Source organism: Glossina fuscipes, unplaced genomic scaffold (assembly GCF_014805625.2).
Source record: "Glossina fuscipes isolate IAEA_lab_2018 unplaced genomic scaffold, Yale_Gfus_2 2, whole genome shotgun sequence".
In the NCBI taxonomy this organism is placed as follows: Eukaryota; Metazoa; Arthropoda; class Insecta; order Diptera; family Glossinidae; genus Glossina; species Glossina fuscipes.
Window position 1 is genome coordinate 16396752 of NW_023998416.1, and position 24524 is coordinate 16421275.

Consider the following 24524-nt stretch of genomic DNA (forward strand, 5'->3'; position numbering starts at 1 on the left):
TATATATATATATATATATATGTATATATATATTTATTTAAGTATAATATATATAAAAACGTACATTATTAATCCATAAAAACAAAGTATGTATAAAAATAGATAATAACAAGAAAACTTGAATTTTTTTTGCCACCGCAAATATTTTGTTTAGAAGCGATTTCTAAATATAGGTATCTTCTTGCGTCCATTTCGGCAAAATCAACAAATCTTTGCCGTATGTTTCTTCTTCGTAACGAAATTCAATGGATATTTTGCCCGTACTTGCTGAATATCGATTTGGCCATTCCGCAGCTAGGTAGGTAGCTTGGTAGGGAATTCCTAATTTTCCGTTGTAAAACGTTAGCAAATCAATACGCGTACATCAGGACAACTCCCAAATAATCGGAAATTATGTTCCGAGTATAGTGATTTTCGATAAATGCGCCCATAATTCGTGCACACTGCCTACGCCGACCGTACTTGCTCGAACTGGCGTATATATATATATATATGTCTAACTATAAACCGTCATCAACGTCGCCATATTCAGCCATAGTGATTTATCGTCGCGGGAAAATTATGAAATGTCTACATCATGTACGCTAAAGCAATGAACGTATTCGAATAATTTCCAAACATTGTTTAATCGTGTATTATTTTTTAACTAGATGACCGATCGTAAGATCTTTTGAAAACCCAAGAGAAGCTAGAATAAATCTCAGTACAGTACCTCAAAAGCGATGAGCAGGAATGGTTCGAACTTATGACACGCAGTCGAAGTTTCATTAATAGCTTATCAACAGATATGAAGTTCAAATCATATGCATATTCTTTAAGAGGAATACTTGGCATGCTCAGCCTCCTCAGCCTCGTCGTGAATCTATTAGACTCATTGCATCCCGTAAACAGAATCGTGTGAGCGCGTCGCGTGCCGTTTATGAAGCAACAAATTTTACGAAAAGATCGTGTATATAAATTTTAAGTATTAAAGGAATAGACGAGATTGACTTGATTTGAGAATTTTATCAACTCCAAAATGCTCTAATTAAATTAACTTTTGACGCCATTCTCGATGTTAGACAACAGACTATTGGAGGAATAATGTCTGCACTTGGAAGCAGGCAAACAGTATGAGCGACTGTTACGATTCGTGTTGCGATTATGGATGCAGAGAGAAGGTTGCATTCAAAAAATTTCATCAATCTTTTCAAGTTGTTTGAATACTTCCAGAGATAAGGAAATCGAGATCTATACTAATCGCAGATAACGCTGCACCCCTTTAGATTTGCAAAATCCCACTCCTACGATTTACAGGGTACTTTTGCAGGTTAGAGCGAATAGTTCTGCTATAAGTTACAATCTTTCGTAGCGCAAACATCAAAATTGAATATTAGTCGCGAAAAGTTCGCAATATAAAATCTTTCACAAGAGGAGCAAAGTTTTCAGCACATCAAAGCTCGATTATATATTGGTAAGTCCGTTAAGAAATCGTTTCAGTTGTTTGAGCTTGCCGCTTGTCATTTCTTCAGTTAAAAATAGAACGACTTGGCTGATAATCGCTTCAATTCTCTCGATTCACTTTTCGCTCAAGGAGACTTACTGCGCGAAAAAGTGAGAAAAAGTTTTCGCTGGCAATGAGCATCATTTTCCAATGAAAGCTGGAAGATAATGTAATAGCATTTTATTCGCACTAATGTATTAAGGCAACTGCGTTCGTCCTTGTGTCAAAACAAATCGGTGCACCCATTTTCATCAAAATATGTTTAAAATTGGGCCATTTTTCTGCCTTCGAAATACGCTGACTTTTCTTTTTAATTTAACATTGACCTGACTTCAGAATTTCGCTTACTACTTCGAATGGTTTAGTTAATAGCTAAAGGTTGCAGTCAATCTTCTGGAACTAAGTCCAGACAGTACGTAGCTGGCTGCCATTACATCTTTCCCTGCCTTCCACACATATTACAGTATAATGGCTCCACCATTCACCAATCGCGAAGAATCAGCGAATACCGAAAGCTCACTACTGTACTAGATATATTGGTCGTAGCGCCAGCAAGTCTTACAAATTCTTTTAAACATATAAGAAGACGAAAAGTATTTCCATACATGATGTTTACAGCGATGCAAATCCGTTAAGTAAATTTCGAAATAAATATATTCTTAAGCTAGCGATTCTGATAGCTATTAGAATCAAACTTCTTCGTAATACAACATAAAGTATTATTCCTTTATAAAAAGCTTACAAATAAAATATTTTTAAAACTGGCCAAGTTTTATATGGTACTGTAACAACCATTGCTTGTAAATTTTAGTCTGATCATATAACTCTCTTTGATTCGCTTACAATAAGAAAATTTACGAATACATCTTTTTCAACTGGTCATCAACGGGTGCATCTTTGATTCGCATTGCATGCATATGGTACTTAATCGCTTGGTCGTCATGTTCCCTAGCTCATCTTCTCCTAGTCTTTATATGTGATTACAAAATATATCGACTTGCGACTTTAAATAACTGAAAATTTTCCTTCTTAAGATTATTGGTTCAAATCAAAAAAAGTTAACATATGATGAGGTTCTCAATACGTTACGTTACCGTAAATGTCAAAAAGGACTTTTATAGGCATCGTAGCTTAATGTTTTTCTATTTGTTTTCCTATAAAGGAAAGTAGGTGGGTAGCTCCCAGAGACCCGTGAAAATATGCATGTTTTTGTTCGTCGTTGCTTTAGTCCATATGCCATTATCTGATCCCAAAGAAGTACTAGAAGTACTGGTAAGTACGTGGAAAAGTTGTGGAGAACATGAAAAGCTTGTTGCTAACCATTTATCACAGTCGGAATCTAAAAAGTAAAAAACGCAAAAATTGTAGGCTGGTAACTGATAAACTATAGCTTTAGTAAACATCGGACTGATATTTTCTTAAAAATAACTTTTCGGGAGGCGAGCTCAACTAGCTTGCAACTAAAAAAATAAAACATTTCCGGATTGTACAAATTTTTAACACACTGCTTAGCGCGATAAATGTTTGCAGAGGAAAAGCTCTTGTATTGTAACTGAATTTCAAAGGTGAACTGAATTTCAAAAGAGCTTAACAGCGTACTGGATAATAATGCCTTACTTTTTAAGCTAAACTTGTTCCCACTTGCTAGAAGAGCTCCTCCTATGAAGCCTTAGACCATTTCTAATTCCCTTCCATAATTTCGACTATCAAAGTTGGGCTGCTGGAAAATAATTTTTATTAAATCGATTATCAAATAAAACAATTCGCAACATCATTTTTCGCAAAGGTTTACGTCAGGAGTGGTGTTCTTAGGTTATACCTAAAATTGATCGATTAAGTCAATTCCAGTCAAAGTTGTATAAAAAAATTGCCAGAATTGCTTTGTCTTCAGTTTAGTTTTTGTTAGTATTTATTGCGTTTAAGCTATGATGTAAAAATGTAAACAATGTTTTCAATTATGTATGAGTAGAGATCAGAGTGTGCTTCTCGTAGTGAGTGCCCAAATGGCCCCAAGAAATGTTTCTCTTAATTTTTAGATCAATGTTTTTCATAAATTTTAGCCTATTACGGATCTAATGACATCTAAGACCGCTTTGAAAGTAAATGTAAAAATTTTGAAGTTTGTACCTACTATGCTTGGTAAAGTAATGACATTTAATTTGTGCCCAACGTTGTCTTAATTTGTGCAACTGTGAACGCTCTAACAGTAGGTGACTAAGGGACGACCATGGCACAATTGACTCAGAATTTGTAGGCTGACCAAGCATGTATATATATGTGTATACATATTCTAGAGTCCCTAACTTTTGCAAACGAAAAAAGTATATCCTCCTCCCGCTATAGCGGTTACGCACATTATTTGAAATGCTTCATGGAGTTCATTTTTAATTAGCTGTTGCATTGTAAGTCAAAGTGATATACACTTTTTCTATGCCATGACAGCTCTACAGTGTTTTAAATATCTGAACAAAATCCGAGCAGCAGTGGATTGCTATTACTTGACGATGTATTACACCCGCAATTCCGAAATGAATAACGAATCTCAAAAACACGAATCAAAATTTTACTTTCATTTAACCAATTTTATAACAAAACGAGTTTCAGGACTAGTTATTTCTCTCTCTCTCTCTCTCTCTCTCTCTCCCACTCTTCTCTTCAATGTAATGTTTTCATATTTCCCTCCTTATATATGTGTTTAAAACAAAAGCGCAGGGAAGAGGGTGGAACCGTCGCAGCGTCTAGACTTCTATTGGGTACGCGATCGTTGTCAATAATCCCGAACTACTAAGAAGCGTAAGCCTATCCGTTTCGTTGGACCAAAATGATGACTTTATTCAAAAAGAATTCGATATTCGTTTAAGATCAAGTTTCTATTGGTTTGTGTGTATGAGGAAAAAGTGCTCTTATGTTTAAATTATATGCAGGCGGGCGAAATGTGATACCTTGCGGAGCGGATCATAGCAGAAAAGTAGATGATGAGTGCGTTGCATTTATTGTACTGCCTGTAAACAGATTACAGTACTCTCTCCGTATCGGCACACTACAACAATATGCTTACAATATTAGGTGATTAGGCAGCATTGAAGCCCGTTTCATTACATACATGCGCCGCGAACTTGATAAAAGAAATTTCAAATTTTTATATAAGCTATTGATTGTTAATAAGTTACTGTGAGTAGCAACAGCCATGACAATAAATAGCATAACTTGAAATAACTTTCCTTTATAATCTATATTCGTATGATCATGAAATTGTGAGAACATTATATTTTAATATTGATGAAATATTAATTAAAATGTAAAATGTAAAAAAATGAAATGTTTCCTAATTGCAATAATAATAAAAGGGAAAAGAATAACAGCATGAAAATTTATGAATTTAAAACGAAATGAAATATTAGAAAAACACATTATATCATATCGTATACGCGAACATATTTATGTATATAGGATACTTGAAATGAATTTTAGTATTCCGACTTCATCAACTTAGGCTTTCTTAGGATGACCCGTTTAACTTAAAAATTTCATTAAATTATGTACGATAATTAAATTTATTATTTAACGAAAAAAAAAAAGAAAATAATAATAATACTATTAAGTAAAAGAGAAAAGTTTGGTTATAAATTCTTTCTATATAATACAGTTATGGATTTGGCCACCGATTGGCTTTTATATCAATAGTAGTTCAATAATGCATTAATACACACACATATAAATAAATATATGTATATATATTTATACATACACATTAAATCGACCTAGTTAGCATATAGTGCATAGTTTAAAAAAAAAAAAATAAAATTTATATATACATATATATATATATATATATATATATATATATTCATAATTCATATGGACTATGAAATAGTGAATATTAGAATAGTTTGTTATATAACATTAGTTTATATGTATTAAAATAGTATCTAAAATAGTATATATGGAATATATATAATGGAATGGAAATAACAATATTTCTATAGCAAAAGAAAAGAAAGAAAAATTAATTATTAAAAAATAATACGTAGTTAAAAAGCGTGCTCTAAAAGAAAGAAAACTCAAATAAAATGGCAACTATATTCGTACATAGAAATAATTGTATGGAATTTTTATTTTTAAGCCATTTATGTACGTATACCCTTCGAATGAGGTAATCGATCAAATTAACTTTTTAAACAGTTTAACAAGTTAATACCTTAGTTTTCTCACTTGATATAAATTTTGGATAAAAGATATAAATGAAAAAGGAAATCGTATTTGATTTGTAGACGACTTACTTATGTCGGCACGCTTACCGTGTGCTTAAGTATATGTTATACTAACTGAAAGAAATTTCTGTAAATCATACATATATACATCGGGCATGAATTATTCTTGATGACGTGAATATTGGCGTAGTTATCTTTCTGTATCTTTCACATATTGAAATCAAGATTTCAATCCCAAAATCTGATTTAGCCTCAAGTTACCTTATCGTGTATGCTCAAGTATATGTTATACTATATGCATCGGGCATGAACTATTTTTGATGACCCTTAATATTGGCCTAGTTAACTTCTTTTATCTGTCATATCAGGGCAAGGACGACCATTACATACCATACGCCGCGTTGTCTAACACAATACTTATTTTATTATAGAACACAAACATTCTACCTTGTTTCTATATAAAGGCATATTTTTCATGTGGATGTATTTATGGAGAAGCAAAACGCAACCCAATTTAGTACAAGTTTAATGCTTACATAAGGCAGGATCCAGAAATAGGCATAGACGGTTTATTCATTATTTAAACTTATTAAAACTTGGAGTTTCCGGCTCTACAAAGGATTAATTTTAGTGAAAGTCCTTATCTCTGAAGTCATTTGGATAAAAAAATTGGTCCAAATTTGGCACAGTTAAGTTCTTTACTATTATGATATAATTTTTAGCTGAACTTCAGTTTTCGTTACATGGGAAGGGGTTCAAAAATTGCTCCAGCGGGTCCAAAATTTTCATACCAGTTTAAAATGCCGAAATAATACTACTTTACTACTTTTCCTGAGAAATTTTTGAAATTACAACTTCTTCCATATAATGATTTTTTAGAATAGGGCGATATATGACGAGTGGTTGAAAAAGTGAATCGATTCGAACCTTTTCCAATAGCGTTTGTCTTGTCATTCATCGGTAAAAACTTTGCAAAATTATCTTTGGTAAATTTTGAATTTCGTTTTAGAAATCTATCTGAAATATATGCATGGCATTTGCCCAAGTCCATAGTTAAACGCTATTCTTCATTGTTACGTGCTTTCCCAAACATATTTGGACGTACAGGTTGATGAGGACATATTTAATGTATTTCTGAAGTCATTTGAATCTGAATCTGGGATGCTGGTATCACTTTCTGCACACTCCGCACTCAAAACTTTAAAAAAAATTATTGGCATACAAACAGGTATCACGGGTCTTAAGTTCTTTTACAAGGCGTTCATTGCCGATGAATGTCACCATATTGAATTTGTGCTGAAGGTAAGATAAGATTCCAACTTTTTAATAAAGTAAATAATTAATTCACGTACATAATTACCTCATTGTATCGCAATACAACTGCATAAAAAATACGAAACCTCAATTACTGTGGTCGGATTTATCAGCTAAAGGAGTTACATAGGTGAGACTAGTTAAATTTTCAATCTTTGGCAAATAATAAGTGGTTAAGGGACCGTTGCTATAACGACTAAATGTTGAAGTGGAATTAAAATGCTGCAACCATCCGAGGGTATTCTGCGTAAGGAAAGGAAACCCCTTTTCACAGGTAACCCCATTCCCTTCACAGTTTTCCGCACCACCTTGAAGTACCACGAGATAGACGCGTTGGCAACTGTTTTAAATAGCTGGCATCCACTGTAGGCCTACGGCATTGATACTTTAAAATTATAATAATATTTACAATAATAATATATATAGTAACAATAATAAATAAAACCTGGCGCAATTTTTTTTTTTTTTTACAACAATAGTATTATTATATTGTTATAAATAGAGCAGCATATATATTTTGAGGAGGTAGCGCGTTTCCAGATCGTTGAACGCTACTCCATCTTGGTCGAAGGGTTCAAATTGTTCTTCGACCTGGTCTCCAAGTTCCTAATCGTCCTCGGTTTTGAATCCGCTTGTCCATTGCAGCGATTTCCATTGACGACTCGTCCTGCTATTGGCCAAAAACATTTCCAACAGATCTGGGCTTACCCTGAGCTCCTCCGGTAGCTCGGCAAAGTTCTCTCGGAAAAATTTGTCAAGTGTCAATCCCTACACGGTTTGTCTTAAAATGCTCCTCAAAAAATCTGCTGCACTCTTCTTTTTTACCTTTCAGCTCCGTCCATTAACGTAACGAGTAACTATTGCACTTACGAAGCAAGTGGTTTGTGCCGTTTCCACCTCGTCTTCTTCACTAAAAAATTGACATATACCTGCAATATCCACAGTGTGCATTAGTGCCGACTGCGTTCTCTCCTCGGTCACAAGATGTGTTCGGGCTTCGTCGCGTCCGCCAATTCGGTGAAAGTCTTGTGGTTGTAGTTGCTGGCATTATTCCTCATCTTGCTTTGGAACGCTACCAATATATGCGCGTATTCGTGGAGAAGCCTTATTTTGTAACTCTTCCCAAATTTTTGCTGGCGTTTCAGTCAAATACCACTGCTTTCACGTCTAGGCCATCGAAGACTTCTTTGTGCGACGTTAATGGATAATAACTTAAGAGAAACTTGAACGCGGTCAACAGATTTCGCGCTGCCACGAGGACTGTTCGGTAATCGTTCGCGCTGCTGTTGCTGTATTTACGTCCAGCTATTCTATCCTCCGAAGAGTTGAAATGAGCCATACCATTGGTGTACACTTCACCGAAATGTATCTGCACTACTCTATCGTGGCCGCTTACCTTCTCCACGGCTTTCTTCAACTTTACCTTGCGGTTAGTACCATGTTAGTTTAAGTTTAAATTTGCAGTGGTTGAGCTGCTTGCTGTTGTTGTTGATTTTTGAAGCGCGTGTCCACGACTTTTAACGCCTTAATTTATTCTCTAAGGCGGTCATTTTGCTACTGCCATGCTGTATTCTCCAATGAATTCGAAGTTGAGGTGCCTAATACTTTTAAAGCACCTAATGCAGGTCTCTCTACTTACGCGAGGTTTTCTAATTCTTCTAATTCTGTTCTACCTAATACTTTTGCATCGACCACTTCTTCTAATTCTATTCTACCTAATTCTTCCGTGTGAAGCACTTCTTATAATTCTATGCTGCCTATTTCATCTATTTCTTCATCGACAAGTCTTAAAAAACTAAGTAAATTCATTTCGTCCTCATCAAAAAGACTTGAAATGTCCCCGTTCCCATCTTTAATGAAGTGCTTCTTGGTTTTTCACGTCACATGCATCAAACCCATTTAATATCGCAAAGTTCTCCTTCGCTGTGGCAGCAATAACCGGAATGTTACTTTTTGTATTTATCTTCACTTACAGCTGGTTCCATGATGATTTGTTACGCTTGTACGCTGACATCCCGTCTCCATGTGGCGGGGTTTTTCTTTAAGGTTTCAGCAGATGTTGTATTCGGTATGTACGACGTCAATAAAAATACTTATATTATATTATTATAATAACAATAAGATATATAACAAAAATATATATAATTAGTTAATAGTGAACATGAAAAACGGAATAGACCAATAATCAACTTTGTATACAATTTAAGGAGTTAGTCCCAAATGCCTCACAATTCTAAAAAATTTCATCTGTAACGAGTGAGACCTACCCACCATTAAATAACTGTGAAGTTAAATTGTTAAGGTTTGTACTTGCTGCCAAGAAATTTATGCTATGTTATAAAGCTTTAATCAACCTCTAGTTCCTGGGAATGGAAATAAGCCTACATAAGAGTAATCACAAAAAACAAGAACCAAAACATTGTGGTTGACCACGGGCGACCATTCAAATTTTATTTGTATTTGACTTACAACATCTCAGCAGAAATCCTCATGACAAATTACAGTTACAAATGCATAACGATTCGTAGAAACTAAAAAATTATTAATATCCAGACAAGTAATAATAATTTGTATTCAAGATTTAGATATAAATCAAATAGAGTTTAATTAAATTTATTTATTTGTATTATTTTACATTTTTTAAATGATTTTAAATTTCATTCATATACTAAATTGTACTTACCTTTTAAATGGTATTTCTATAGTGAATGGTGCTTCCATTTTAAGGATGGTGCCGGGTTTTTAGAGTTTGGGGTGCCCAAGTTTTTATTTATTTTTCTTGTTTTTAATTTTTATTACACTTAACACATGGTAAACTGTTTCTAGAGCTTTCATCAATCTTTGGAAAACACTTCTGCCTTAAAAGGAATACTTTAGAATTATCATCCACCCCTAAAGATTCTATTTAAAGCCTTCCTAGATATTTGATGATAGATTTGAGTGCTGCTTTATTCTTCTGCCAACTAGCGTTGTTTAGCCGTTTTCTGTGGAACACGTTCGTAAATGTTGTCATTGCACGAATACATCTATAGGTCCTCATCACCTCGGGACCGCCGGTCACCTTTCGTTGATAGCCGATTTTAAAAATGATGACGTTACTTTGTCTCCCAACCACTGCATTGCAACCTTCACCAGTGATCTGGAAATGATATGAAACACACACATGAGGGTTAAACAGCAACTATAAACAAAAACTTCTTACCTTTATAACATCTAAAGAGTAGAGGAAATTTTAAAAATGGCGAAAGGGTATGTCTTCTCCTACTGTTTCCTTTTACTCCACACTAAGCTGCATGATCAATTTATGGTCATCTACCCATTCAATAATCATTTATGCTTAGTTCACACTTTATTATATCTCCACATAATGTAAGCGTAGCTATAACCTAGTTAAGATCTATCCTACATGTTTCCACATGCTGCAAGTCAAGCTATGACCTAGTTAATATAACGCAATCTAGCTTTACATGTAACTTTAGTAGTAGCCTAGTTTAATTCCACTATTTTGCTTCAGTTAGCATAATAAGTTATTATATAAATTACCGACAACAGTTCAGTATAGTTAGATAGTAAGATAGTCAAATGTAAAGTACTCATTAATAAATAATCATCAAAACAAACCTTTTCATTGTGTTTTCACTACATACTAAAGATTTTATAATCATTTTTGTTTCGTATAAAAAATCGGTATTCATTTTTATTTAAAAGTTTTTGATACTATGTTGTGCACTTGTTAAATGCTTTGATTTGCCGCTAAAAAACTTTGTATGAAAGTAAAAAACGAACATGTATGGAGAATGGAGAGATCACAGAGTTGCTTGTAATAAATAAGAAAAATAGTCAAAAAGTGGCAACGCAGTCATCATTCAGCTCTGTTAAGTGGCAAATAAGTAGTGGACAACGCTGTTAAAATGCAAAGTAAGTAAGAAAGCTCTGTTAAATGTCAAGCAAAGATTTCAAAATCAAAATTTGCTCAATGAAAACATTTCCTGTCAAAAATTAGTCAACTGTAAAGATGAAGACTGCTTGCAAAAACGAAACGGAAATGAAACGCAATGTAAGATGATAATAATAATATAATAATATGTATATATACATATATTTGTGCAAAATTTTGTTTTGTATTATATTAAGCCATAATTATATGTATACATATTATAATATTATTATAATTGGCATTCAGTAGACGCAACATTATAGAAAATTTGGTTTTGCAGAAATATATCGTGATAGAGAATTTTTTACATATTCTATAACTTTTCCTTTCATCCCAAAAAAATTATAAAAAATTTGCTTCACAGTCCTTCTGAATATTAGAGGATATATTTAGTAATAACACTATGTTTATGGAACCAGGTAAAGGTTTCTTAATGTTACTCATAATTTACAAGTTTTACGTTTTTCTAAGGTTAATTGAAAATGTGAAGTCACTTGTTTATTTTAAAAGCATTAATACATGTATATTAAATGTTCGTCGTCAAAATCACTATCTATAAATTTGCAATGACAATTTCAAAAGTTATTGTGTAACTTAACACAGTGAAAAGAAAGTTTTTCAATAATTTTCTAAAAATTCATTTAGGTTATTTACCAATTATGTTAATTAATCAACAGTTAAATAGGTATCAAAAAAAATTTCTAACAAAAATATCTTTTACATTTACATTACATTACATTTGTCCAAACAAAATCACAACTTAAAAAAAAAATAATTCTCATAAAACGTAAAAAATTAAAGTGTAAAAAAGAGAGAGTACTATTAAAACATAATGGGTATGATATGTAAAATTGGATAACACGCAAAAATTTTAAAAATTAAATCATACGAATAGATTTATAAAATTTAAGCAACTTAACGTATGCTTTGACGAAACGCGCTTTGATTTGGTTTCTTGGATGCGGAACTAGGTTTTTTGGTTGTGTGTGGATCGGGAGCAAAACAATTCCATAATCGTAAAGTCTCATCAGCACCAGCACTAATAACAGTACTGCCATCAGGCGATAAAGCCAATTGTAAAACGCGCGAGGTGTGGCCAGTAAGTTCAGCTTGTTTAACCACGCTTGGATACTTCCATATAGTTAATTGGTTGTTTGCAAAACCATGAGCCGATATTAACTCCTTATATGTACGCGACCACAGTAGACCACAAACTTGAGATTTTGTATCTACCGAATTAAGTAAACTACCGTTATTGACATTCCAAAATTTTATGCACCTATCAGCCGTGCCGCCACCAGAAGCTAATACATTAGGCTGCCATGGGCACCAGTCCAATGCTCTCACAGCCGCTTGGTGCTGATTAAGGACGTGCAGAGGTTCATTAGCTGTACTTATACCGCCTTCATTAACGGCAGTCCATACATTAACTAAGTTGTCATTGCCTCCGCTGGCTAAATATTTATAGTCGGTTGACCATTTAAGTCCACACACTTCTTGAGTGTGACCGTTTAAAGTGTTGACTTTATGATCACGAGATCGTACATCGTGGTGTACGATTGCCCCATCGAGGCTACCTGATGAAACAAGATATGAATTCCAAGCGAGACTTCCGACCCTGGCCGAATGACCATCCATTACACGAAGACGCTTTACTTTAGCACAGTCCCACAATTCTACAATACCGCTTTTGTTGCCAATAGCAAGAATTTGCCCATCTTGTATCCAAGATAAAGCGCACGCATGGTCACCATCTTCATATTCTACCAATTCTTGAATGCTACCAGTACCCGCATTCCAAAGATAAACACAGCTGCCCAATGCTACTGTTACAATATTATCGGTACTCCAGTCCAAAAGGTTCAAATCTATCAAAAAAGATGAATAAGAAGTTAATGCTGGGGCAATTTTTGAGCACCACTAAGCATATTTTAAGCGCAGCACAGAGGCATTATCATCGTCGCAATATTCACAAAGCACGTCTACATTACTTAAGGAAATGTTTGTGCAAAATTTCATGTTGCATTTGACTTCCTTCGAGAGAAAAAAAAGCTTTAAAATTTTTAATATTTAGCAAATGCTGTGATTCTGCGATGAATCTAAATGTCGACAAAATGGAAAAGCGCTCTTTCTTTCTTTATTTTCCTTTTAGCGGGCCGCCGAATTTTAAAAGACGGACGGACGTAGGTAGCCTTGTTCAAATGTCTACGCTGAACAGAGTTTTACATGGGTGGGTATTACGATTAGCATGAGAAATTCGGTACACCATATTAATATCAAACATTACTCAGTTGATTAAGTTAAAAAATTACTTACAAAAATTGTTTATAATATCTGGAGCATCTAAAATGCGTTCTGAGGTGGTTGGTATATAACGAGAACCACTTTTCGTAGACAATGGGGTTTTTGTCGTGTACACTACTTTAAGAGGATTGACGTGAAATTCAGGAGCAGGTGGAGCCTTGTTCTGATACGAGAGAATCCTTGTAGTTTTACTATCTGCCACTTGCATAGAGTCTGATATCAATTTTCGATGCTCGAGCTTCGCCGGAGTCGGTTTATCATCGTTGGCGTTAGAATTGCCCTCATTTTCTTCGTCATTTTCTGATTTCTCTTGGTCTTGTTTCAACTAATTTGTCAACATTTTTCAATTTATGTATTTAAAATATTAATATGCAAGAACTAAAAAATTAAGACTTACTAAATAATGGCCCAATTCAAAATTGGTGGAACCTCTGTTTGGTATGAAACGATCACCGCCGCCTCCAGGCGTTTTGGGACCTTTGTTTGGAGTTTGGCTTTTCTTTTTTTTTGTATCCCATGATTTACCCGGCGTTTTTGTAGCTACGCTCGTACCCGACAAATTTGGGTTATAAGCGGCAGACAAACCCGATCTTGTAACATTTAAGCTAGAATTCGCCTCCGAAGCTTCTAATTTTTTTTGCCAACGAGGAACTGGGCCTTTAGTTAATTCACCGTCCATTGTTAGAGCACTGTTAATTTCTTTAAAAAAGTTAAATTGAGACATCATAAGCCGTCGAATTAATATTAGACAATTTATATATATATATATATTTTAAAACTATTAATCAAAATATAGACGCTTTTTTCTTAAACACCGATTTTATCTTTATCAAATTTTCTACAAATGGCGGTTCAAACAATCGAATTTGCGAGTAATGTTGCCAACATAACCGTAACAATATATGCTTCAAGGGCAGGAAAATTAAAGCACCTCTGAACATAACAAACCAGAACGATGCTGACCATCTTGAAAATTAAATAAACAACATAAACCTGTGCCTAGTTTTCAATCGAACAATTAATAACATGGTTTACCAAATGCTCAAATTAATAAAAAGATGAATTGCTGTTGAAGGTGGCCTTTATTTATTTGCTTGTGAGAATGGCGCTTGGAAAGAAGAGCATCAAGTGTTCAAAGTGCAATAACTTGGGTTGTAGGTTGCGAAATGTGTTTAACATGGCTACATAGCTCGTGTATTAGTGAAGGTATCTAGGGAAGATATTCTTAGGGCGAGTGATGATGGGCCACTTTCTGCTTTTTACAATATTTGTGCAGACTATAGGGGAGGGATGACGAGTTACAAATAGCATACCGCTAGTGTGAAGGCACGGAACCCTCCGACCTCCCTTGATACCGCTTACTTCAAACCCACGATAGATGAATTAACTGTGCAATTGCAGGTATCGATGAATGTTGCCTTAATTACCTTCAAATCGGAACTGAAGCTGAGTACTAAAGGGACGAAAGTTAATATGGAGTCTGGAGTGTGAACAAGGGGTTGATCAAATTAAGGATGTTGTGGATTGGTCAGGATTGGTGGCCATGAATGCGGAAGAAGAACAAGCAACTTACACCAAAAAGGAACTAGAACAAGCAACTTACACCAAAAAGGAACAAGAACAAGCAACCTACACCAAAAAGGAAGTTAATGCATATAGCAATGAGCGAGTGCGAGTCGCTGTTCATTGAGTTAGATATTGGAGCAGTGATCATTCTTTCTGTGGTAGTCTATTTACCGGGTGGTACCATTAGGGTCTAGTCATTTACTAAAAAACGAAGTACTCATTATTGTTGGTGATTTTAATTGCAACCTCTAGAACTAAAGCTATTGTTATTAGATCTGTTTGCTCGAGTTGTAAGCTTAGCACACCAAACTACGTCACTACTTGACATTTGCTGGTCAGTGATGATGCCTTGCTTAACTATTCTAATCAGGTGCAATGCCTTTTTTGGCTTATCATGCATTAATCTATGCCAGCTTTACGATCAAGTGTAGATATTGATTGGGGTGGGCTCTCTACTTGTGTAGCTGAGTTGGATTCAACCATTTTTCTGAATAACGCGAGCGTGATTATAGTTTTTGTATTCGCTTTTGAAATCGTTTTTTTCCGCGGTTCAGAAAAGTAATTCCCAGGAAGTCTGATGAGTACGCGACTTTTCAATCTATTGGATCTATAGATGATTGCCAAGTTTATTGCTGTTACCGGGATAAGGCCAAGAAAATTGTTCGTAAGGAAAGAAGAAAATATTTTATCATCTAGTTTGTGGTTAGGGACTCTTCTACTATATGGAGGGTGTTAAGAAGGTCTTGTAACATTAAGAGGAATCACTCTCCGTTTACTTTGCTGCGGAGGAGGTGAATGATCGTTTTGTAAATGTGTCGAATTGTGACTTGACAGTTGATAGTGAACCTAGGACAAATCTGAAGTTCCGTGAATCTCATTCTCATCATGTCGTGAGCTAAATGTAGTACTACACAAAATTAAATCTAAATCAATCGGTGATGATGGAATTCCTATTCTGTTTATCAAACTTATCTTTCCGTATGGTAATTCTATATTGGCTCAATCGGATTTTCTCTTCTATTGGAAGTGTTGTGTTTATACCTAAAGTTAAAATTGTCCATTCTATTGATGATTTGAGACCTACTTCAATTCTTCCGGTTATTTCCAAAATTTTAGAATATACTCTCATGGACCAGACTCTTTCTGCTGTGATGAGACTTATTTCACCATCCTAGCATGCGTTTTGTCAGAAGCATAGCGCCACGGACCTATTAATAGACATAACTGATAATATTAGGAGTAATGAGAACGGTTCTCGTCGCTGAATCTACCGAAGGCATTTAACAATGTCAATCACCCGGGATTTATTATGAAGCTAGCTGGGTAGTTCCTAAATCGGCGTGTAAGCTGGTGTACTTAACTGCTGGTGTAATTAACTGAGAGATCTTAATTTGTTGACATCAATGGTGTTATTCGACCACCTGTCGGGTATATGTCGGGATATCCCAAGATTAGCGCCTTTGCTTTTCATGCTGCGCGTTGATGACTTGCTGGTCTCATGCGTAATAACTTGTGGGAGAACTGGAACTACCTATCCTTGGATTTACGCATTTTTTCGCACTTTAACAACTCCTTCCGGATTAAGCTATCTTTACCAAATTTGTAAAGTGGATAATATGTTAATCGCTTATATTACTGAAGACTGTATTTCCATGATACATTGGATTCTCAGAGTAGGTGGCATGCTGTTAACTATGATTAAGTTTCGAACATGATTATTTGTATATACCCAGTGCTAAGTTTAAACTTAAACGTTTCAGTGCGAATTGTGCTGTGTGTTAGCTCTAGTTACTTCAATACATTAAATTGGCCCTTGAAGGCCTTTGTATTATTTTCTGAATGCATATAAATAAACATATAAAAAATAAATAAATGCGTTTAACAATGTATCAATTAAATAGTTTTGAAATCAGTTCGCATGTTACATTTGCATGTTCGCTAGTGAATGCTTTCCAGAGTTGTTAACTTCATTTGGGTCGTGTTTCGGTATATTAAACAGCTGTGATAAGTTATTTAAGTTATTTAACAAGCATTGTTATTAAAAGAATTCTTAATAGAATGGGATTTTTTACAAAAGCGGAAGCTAAAGCCCAAGAAAAAATAGATACATCGCCAAAACCTGATTCAACGTCCAGCGACAAGCCTAAAACTGAAACAAATTCCCACAATGACCAAGACAGTACCCCTAAAGAATGGGGTTACGACTTATATCCAGAGAGAAGAAGCGAAGGTTTTAAGCCAAAATGGTCGCGTGTTTTTTTGGGTCTAGAAGGTCATGAAAATATCGATAAACTGAAATGTGAACGTAACGTTTATTGGTGTGCCAAAAATAGTCCACTAGTCAAACTTATGATGGGTGCTTTAAAAAGTTCTGGTTGCCCAATCGATTTGCGTAGACATATCTCTTGTGAGGTTTGCGATACTACAGTTACCGGTGGTTATGATCCTGTCTTAAATCAAATTGTGGTTTGCCAAAATATGGCGAGAAAACAAGGCATGGTTCAGGGCGTGCTTACTCATGAAATGATTCATATGTTTGATTATTGCAATAATGAATTAGATTTTCGTAACATTGACCATTTGGCTTGCACGGAAATCAGAGCAGCTAATTTAGCTCATTGCTCGTTTTTGAGTGCCATGATGCAAGGTGATGCTTCGCTTTTTAACATTAAACAAGCGCATCAGGTGCTGCTAAGAAAATGACACCCAGTGTTACAAGCTGCTTATCTTAACATATTTTATTTATAGAATTGTGTTAAGACCAAAGCTTTGGCTTCCGTTTTGGCTGTGCGTAATGTGTCACGTCAAGCTGCCATTGAAGCAGTGGAAAGAGTCTTCTCTAGATGTTATAATGATTTGGAGCCTATTGGGCGCCGCATTAGGCGTAATTCTCCTGATCAGCATAGAGCTTATTTGGAAGGACCTATGTACGGTTATGATGTTTATTAAATTTTTATTTTTTTTATGAAATTAATTTTTTTTTATAACAATTTTAATAGAAATATAATTTCGTTTGTTTATCGGCAATGTTTGCCTCGTTATTTGTCGCATTCTTGTGCATGGCGTGCATGCATGGTGTAATCATCATGTGATTAAGAATAACACAGAAATTACAATATCTTGAACGAATAATAAACCATCAATTCAGTATATTTTACAGACTCAGGTGGGGAATTTGGTAGAGATTTTTGCAGTTCCTTCTGTAGGGAGCGCATGTAAAGACGGTACTCTGAACTTTTGATGCTGAGGGAATAATTTCGTTATGTAATTTTTGGTGATAAAGCTATGAAAACGTATTGAAAATGTAATAAAAATGGTGACAATTATGAATTCCTTGGCTTATGTCGTATATGGAATGCTTGAAGATACCAAAGAATACTAATATATGTAAATTATAAAAACAATCAAGAAAACTGAGGTTTTCTCGAATTTTACATCAAAATCATCTGAAATCGGACAAAAATTCTTGGTTAAGAGCAAATTTGTCAATAAAAACGACTGGGAAGAGGAGGTTCTTTTATTTGCAACAAACCTTTTTTTTTATATATACTTAATTACTCCAAATTTGATTTACTGTTAAAGAACCTGATGGGTGATCGATATGCACATCATCGGTAATTATTTTAATCCTACTAATTTCTCTTATGCACATAAACTTACTTTAAAAACAAAAATCAGAAAATTCAAAAAATACGCTCTCCTCAAGTAAAACTTCGGTTATACGAAAGTATAAAAACCCAACTTTTCATTACAGATATATATATATATATATTGATATATATATGTATATATATATTGAGATATATATATATATATATATTGAGATATATATATAGATATATATATATATGTATATATGTATAGATATATATATATTTCTTCCTTATTTAATTTGTGTTATCTATTACAACTCCTTATATAGGAATGGACTAGAGACTAAGCGGAATGGTGTCGCCGGAAGCGGAATCATAACAGGTCAGATACCATAAAATGAACCCAAAAGGTCCGTCTGCTTCTTTGCCTTTGAAGTATCTGCTGTCCGTGGTCCCTCACCGCCATGTCCATTTAACTTTTTTATTTTACTCTATCTGCGTTTTTAACTTTGACGTCCTTGAGCACGCGTTAAGTTTAAAATAACTGTCCGCGTCAATGAAGAGCAGCAGACAAGTGAAGTGGAAATAGATGCGTGCGTACTCGATATATATATAGTAAAAAAATTAAATGATTACAGTTGAGTTTGTATGCTACATGCAAATCCAAAAAACAATATATTGTGACATTGCTGAATAATATGGAGGCAGAACAAGTTAATATGCTTTACTATGTAAGAGATTTTTCTTTTGCAAACTCCCTTTCAGTATTTTTTGTGACTAGCAGGCAGCTGTATTTCTTGCAAGAAATTTCACAGTCAGCGAAAGCACGGTCTCACAAATGCTAATGTTGAAATAGATGCAGATGTGTTAATGCAGCCTTTAACTGACCGAAATTATTACAAAGGGAATTGCGATTAAAATTATTGGAAATAGTAGATACTGTATGAGACTAATATACCGATATTTAAGTAAAATTGGGCGTGGCATATCGAATATCAGAAATATGTTGTTTTAAATTGATAGCACTATGACAGCCAAATGTACACTACGCACACGACTCGGAAAGAACGGATGAAGCAAGCGGATATTGTGCAAAAGGTGAGCAAGAGCGTGAAAACCGCGCCAAAATCGTTAAAAAATTAAACCAATGTTGACAGTTTTCTCCGTTTTTGGTGGTGTTCCGTATTAGGAATTCCTTCCACCAGGTCAACCCTTAACGAGGAATATTATTGGATTTTGACGATTGCTTTGAAGACGATTTGGAAAAATAGTTTTAAAAAAAAAAAGAAAAATGAAAAATTGGTCTTACTTTTTGGACACGGTGTATATGAACTTCTTTAAGCTATGCATTAAAATTTCACTTATGTGAAAGTTATATTTAAGGACAAAACCCGCTTAGTTTGCGTTGTAAATTTGTTAAATGTTCATATTTACATACACACGTTACTTTTGATTTCTTCAATCAAAAAACAACATTACACAAAACCGAATAAACCAAGAATATGAAAGAAGTCGAAAGAATGAGTATAGAAACTTGAATAGCGAGTAGAGAGGATAGATTTGATTTGGTTCGTTCGTTTTACGAATAAAGATTTTCGACTGTTTGTGGATCGACATCTAAAGTTATGATATCCATTTTTTTATGAAATAAAACCATTATCTCCTTTCAAATCAATTTTTATAAAGAAATTATTTTATTTGTTCAGCGCCAACGGTTACATATATTTAACGATTATTTGATTAAAGAGAAAGAGAAAAAAAAAAAAAAATGATAAGTAATTAGATTATTCAAAAAAATTAAATTGACACAAGAGTAGTAACCAATAATATATCAAAATATCAAAAGTAATATAAAGGAAACTTTCAAACTAATACTTATGAACCTATAAAAAAAATCACATTCTTTGAAAGTTAAAGGAAAAAATATAAAAGTTAATTTCATATATTTTAAATACTTAATACTAAGGTACAGTATTCGTGGCAATAGCGATGGGCCAAGTAACTGGACCCCTTAGAACAACATCGGCCATGTGTTCTTTAATTTTAATGAAACGTCTCTTAAACTCTAACCCGCAGCCTTTCGATAGGCGAAAGTCTAGTAAAATTTTACCGTCCATTTCGATAATATAAGCTTTGAAAAGTAAGCGTAATTTACGTCTATCTATGGTGGAAATTGTTACCGTCATATTGTCTTCACTGAGCTTGCATGTATAACCCAAACGTTCAATGGTGGCCGTTAGGCATTTAACGGTCTCCGCATAATGCGTGGTTACAAAGAAGCGTGTCATACGTCTCACTAGACGTTGGAAGACATTTTGCGAGGCGGACTGAGTTTGATTCATTTGCGTGCAAAGTAATAGATCATCTAGCATGGCAGGCTGGGAGAAACAGAAATTTAAACGATGTTCTTGAGGATCATCTGGAGGTTTGAACACATGACCGCTGATCACTGGCAATGGTTGCGAGCAGTAGTTACGCGTTATCGAATCATCGATATTATGACAACTGTGATAATTCGATAATTGTCGTTGACGTTTCGCTTTCGGAGAGCAAATCTCTAAGGCAGCAGCTGAATCGACCAAATCTCGTGACCGATCTAAAGAAATCCAAAAACAAATGAAAAATGTATAAAGTTTATTTAAAAATATATTTTACATACATATTTATATTTATATTTAATAAATAAAAAAATAAATAATAAAAAAATGATACATGGAAATAAAGCAAAAATCATTTGGTTTTTGGTAATAAAGCTCTATGGAATATAATTGTAAATCATACAGCTAAAATCACCAAAGAGCAAATAACATGCAAAAGAAATAAAACAAAGGAAAATTAATGTATAATGAATATTAAACAAGTAAATGCTTTCTTTACAACAACAACAACAACAACAATAACAACAACAAAAATGTATAATGTATAATGTATAATATGCACACGTAGACGACAATAGTCTAGTAATTCTCTAATTGAGAAAATTACTGCAGTTGTAGGCGCATTTTCAATGCTTTGGTAATCTAGCTTTATGAAGGTATCAAATCTATCATACAGCTAAAGCGCCAAAGCAATGAAATATAACATGCGCATAGCACACATAAACGGCCCAATTACGGCACCGTTACAGTTACGACGGCTACGGCGACATTTTTTTATTGCTTGTTATAACCCGATTTTTTAAAAGAAAAAACTGAAATTGGAACGAAGATCCAATTCGTTGAAAAATCGAGTAAATCGTTTGATTTTTCCTACAGGCAACCTGTAAGTAATCTGTTTTATTAAATCATAAGTTACAGACCCATGAAGTTATGTGGGTAAAACTTTCTAAAATTAAATTTTTTGTATCCTACACCATAGGTGTCAAAGATATATGGAATTCGTGCGCATGTTTGCGACACGCAGAAAAAGTTGAGATAAATTCACCTTCTATTATACCCGATCGATTCGCAATTAAACTTGTCTGCCTACTACATTTTGATTAAATTTAGTACACTGACGTGTTTAGCCGAAGGACGAACGCTACTGAAACTTCTCATATGATGCTTTATTTTGAAAAGTCGTTATATAAATAATTGTATTAAGCCAAGTGTTGCAGGGTGCGTAAGAGATGGTTGCCTGCTGCGCACTATAGTGTTTTTCCTTGTTTTGATTAATAATTGTTGGATGTTTTAGGTTATTCTATGGTGAACGACAATCTACTATAGTCTTTTCACTTTATAAGTACAGTAAAAGCATCTTATTCGCACTTCCTTCATTCGCGAATTAAAAAAAATGCGATCCATTTCCTATATTCGCGGCCATAAATTTCCGCGATCGGTATTTTTGAGAATGTAAACAAACAGAATGAAAGCAACCTTATTACTCAGTGAATAAAGTATTTTTTTATATATTTAATATTTTTATTTTGTCACCTAGGAACGTATCCCCTATAATCCCATATAAATTACCATTCCGTATTCACGGTTTCTATATTCGCGGCATATTTATGAAACATGTACCCCGTGAGTAAAGAGCTTCAATCGTACTTACTTAAATTGTTGCTCGGTTTAAAGCTAAAAAATTCGATTTAAAGGGATTGCTGGCTGATATAATTAAGAAAAAGTTGCATGCGATTTATTTATTTCGAAGCAAATCACAAATAAAAGTCATATTCGTTTCGAAGCCATATGATTGTTGTAATTAGCGCACATTTTATGTACGTTTGGACGGAATCTATTGAAAACTTTTTATGCGAATTGTACGAGAAAAAGTTGCGCACACGTCGCAGTGTATTAATGGAATGTGGAATGTGTTTCCTTACTTATTTTTTTTTGTCTCATTAACTTGATTGCTTTTATTACTTTTTGATAAAGATATTTAGGATTAAAGCAGCCAATAGAAAGCAGATGAAAAACATAGCATGCTAAGTAAGCATAAATGTCCTCTTTTAAAGGGAAATGTATAAATTTGAGATGAAAGGTTCCGATTGTGGGCAGAGTGTTGGGTTTAAGATCTAAAAATATTCAGCTTTAAATACCGACAAGATATATTATATACACTTTATCAAGCGAGCTTATAAGCTTTACTAATGATGAACAAACTCTTACTATTATACTCCTTCAATAAATGTTGTCATTGTGAATTCAGACTTTAAAAATGAAAACATTTTGCTTCATATCAATGTAATCAATTTCTTAAATCACAATTTTCATAAATAGCGTCCTTTCTGAAAAATACTTAGCGATAGCCGGACGAGTTGTATCGGATTCATTTTTTATTAATTGATTTTTGAATTAATGCTTAGCCGTTCTATTTTCAAAATGTTATGTTCACAATATAACGATTTGTTGCTTTTAGAAAACTTTCGTGTAGGTACAGAATGACACTCAAACCATTCAATACAATCATTGAGAGTCACTAAGTACCTGTACAAATGTGTTCCTTCTTTGTTTTTTGTTTTGTTACGTTTTCACTTCAAATGTATTCAAAAATATGTTGTTTCTCTTTTGATAACCGCGGCAGACAACACTAATCATAAAATGATGGGATTGTAAAAACTTACCGTTATTCCTAAGCTGCATTTTACACCATTTATGTTCAAATATTTTCTCTAAATTCATGCGATAGGTGGGATTTATAGCCAACACTTTCCGTAGCAACGATGTAACCAATGTATCCAATTTACTCCACGGCGTTTGAGTGGACCAACGATCATTGTCCTTCCAATTGGTAAACTCCGTACAGCCAGACGATGGTTGATCCCAAGGTAACTCTGTAAATATTTGTAAATTTATGAAGAAAAAGAGGGAAAAGTTTTTAAAACTGTTACTTTATAAATTTAATTGAAGGTATATAACAAACTAAACAGTGCATACCAATAAAAAAAAGGAAGAAACAAATCATATTTTGCTTTAATTTAATAAACAAAGTGCAGCAAGCAATTTAAGCTGGAGCTTTGGTATAAAAGCTTTAGATGATAGTTTATTATGAATCTACAGCTAGAATACCAAAGAACCAACCAAAATGTATGGATTATTTGTTAACAAAAATATGAAACAGTGATAAATTATGTGATTGATGGTCAGGTGTGACGGTCTGTTGATGATATCTAACATATATATATGATTTTTTTTTTTTTTTGTAATAACCGCCATGGACGCATTTTTTCTAAGTGCTTCAAAATCGACATTGATTAATTGTTGTTATTTATTATTACATATATGTAGCATATAGGCGCACACCTATCATGCAAATTAGTTAATAATAAGATGCTCACGAATGAATTCTGTGCAATGGATGCAAACATTTCATGATAGTTTGGATATTAGTAAGGCTTTAAACCTAAGCAAAAGAGTATCATTATCAATCATCTGGTTAATCTCGAAGAAAAAACTTTGTAAACTGAAAAGAATCAATTTGCATAGAATTCTTTTAAACCACGTTTTCGTCTATGGTAAATTTTTACACCTAACCTGTCTGGAAAGTGTGTACTGATGTTACATAAATTTATTATTGCTATCATTATTTCATTCTTTTAAATATCATTATTATAATTTGTGTGCGCAAAAACATATATTCTCGCATTCAAGTAAATAAGTACAACTAAGTCTATCGGCTCTATTTAAACTAAGTAGAAA

General features: G+C 33.9%; 3 protein-coding genes and 1 long non-coding RNA gene across 6 annotated transcripts in view; 2 read left to right on the plus strand and 2 right to left on the minus strand.

Moving 5' to 3' along the window:
* The first annotated feature begins 7682 nt into the window (after nt 1-7682).
* On the plus strand, nt 7683-9070 carry LOC119634176. Its single transcript, XR_005246930.1, has 3 exons — nt 7683-7783; nt 7841-8437; nt 8984-9070. It is a non-coding gene; the product is annotated as an uncharacterized LOC119634176 (long non-coding RNA).
* Nucleotides 9071-11678: 2608 nt separating this feature from the next.
* LOC119633636 (cell division cycle protein 20 homolog) lies at nt 11679-14063 on the minus strand. Its single transcript, XM_038027279.1, has 3 exons — nt 13647-14063; nt 13262-13574; nt 11679-12813 (listed from the first exon to the last, which is right to left on the minus strand). The coding sequence occupies exons 1-3, from the start codon at nt 13974-13976 to the stop codon at nt 11861-11863; spliced, it is 1596 nt and encodes a 531-aa protein (XP_037883207.1). The 5' UTR covers nt 13977-14063; the 3' UTR covers nt 11679-11860.
* Nucleotides 14064-16835: 2772 nt separating this feature from the next.
* On the plus strand, nt 16836-19967 carry LOC119633697 (mitochondrial inner membrane protease ATP23 homolog). 3 transcript variants are annotated; one of them, XR_005246884.1, is made up of 5 exons: nt 16836-17500; nt 17564-17742; nt 18738-18790; nt 19174-19506; nt 19598-19612. XR_005246884.1 is itself a non-coding variant. In XM_038027381.1 (4 exons), the coding sequence occupies exons 1-4, from the start codon at nt 16874-16876 to the stop codon at nt 19251-19253; spliced, it is 939 nt and encodes a 312-aa protein (XP_037883309.1). In that variant the 5' UTR covers nt 16836-16873; the 3' UTR covers nt 19254-19967. The 3 variants fall into 3 exon arrangements, 2 of the variants coding, with proteins under 2 accessions (XP_037883309.1, XP_037883310.1); XM_038027381.1 differs by having other exon boundaries at nt 19174-19967; XM_038027382.1 differs by lacking the exons at nt 18738-18790; nt 19174-19506; nt 19598-19612 and adding an exon at nt 17815-18059.
* A 112-nt stretch (nt 19968-20079) lies between these two features.
* Nucleotides 20080-24524, minus strand: part of LOC119633091 (serine/threonine-protein kinase grp) — a 35047-nt gene continuing 30602 nt past the window's right edge. Inside the window, exons 5-6 of the mRNA XM_038026313.1 lie at nt 23450-23659; nt 20080-21004 (exon numbers count right to left, since the gene is read on the minus strand). Of these exons, the coding sequence (XP_037882241.1) occupies nt 20370-21004; nt 23450-23659 (845 nt within the window). The 3' untranslated portion in view covers nt 20080-20369. The remainder of the gene's footprint in view (nt 21005-23449; nt 23660-24524) is intronic.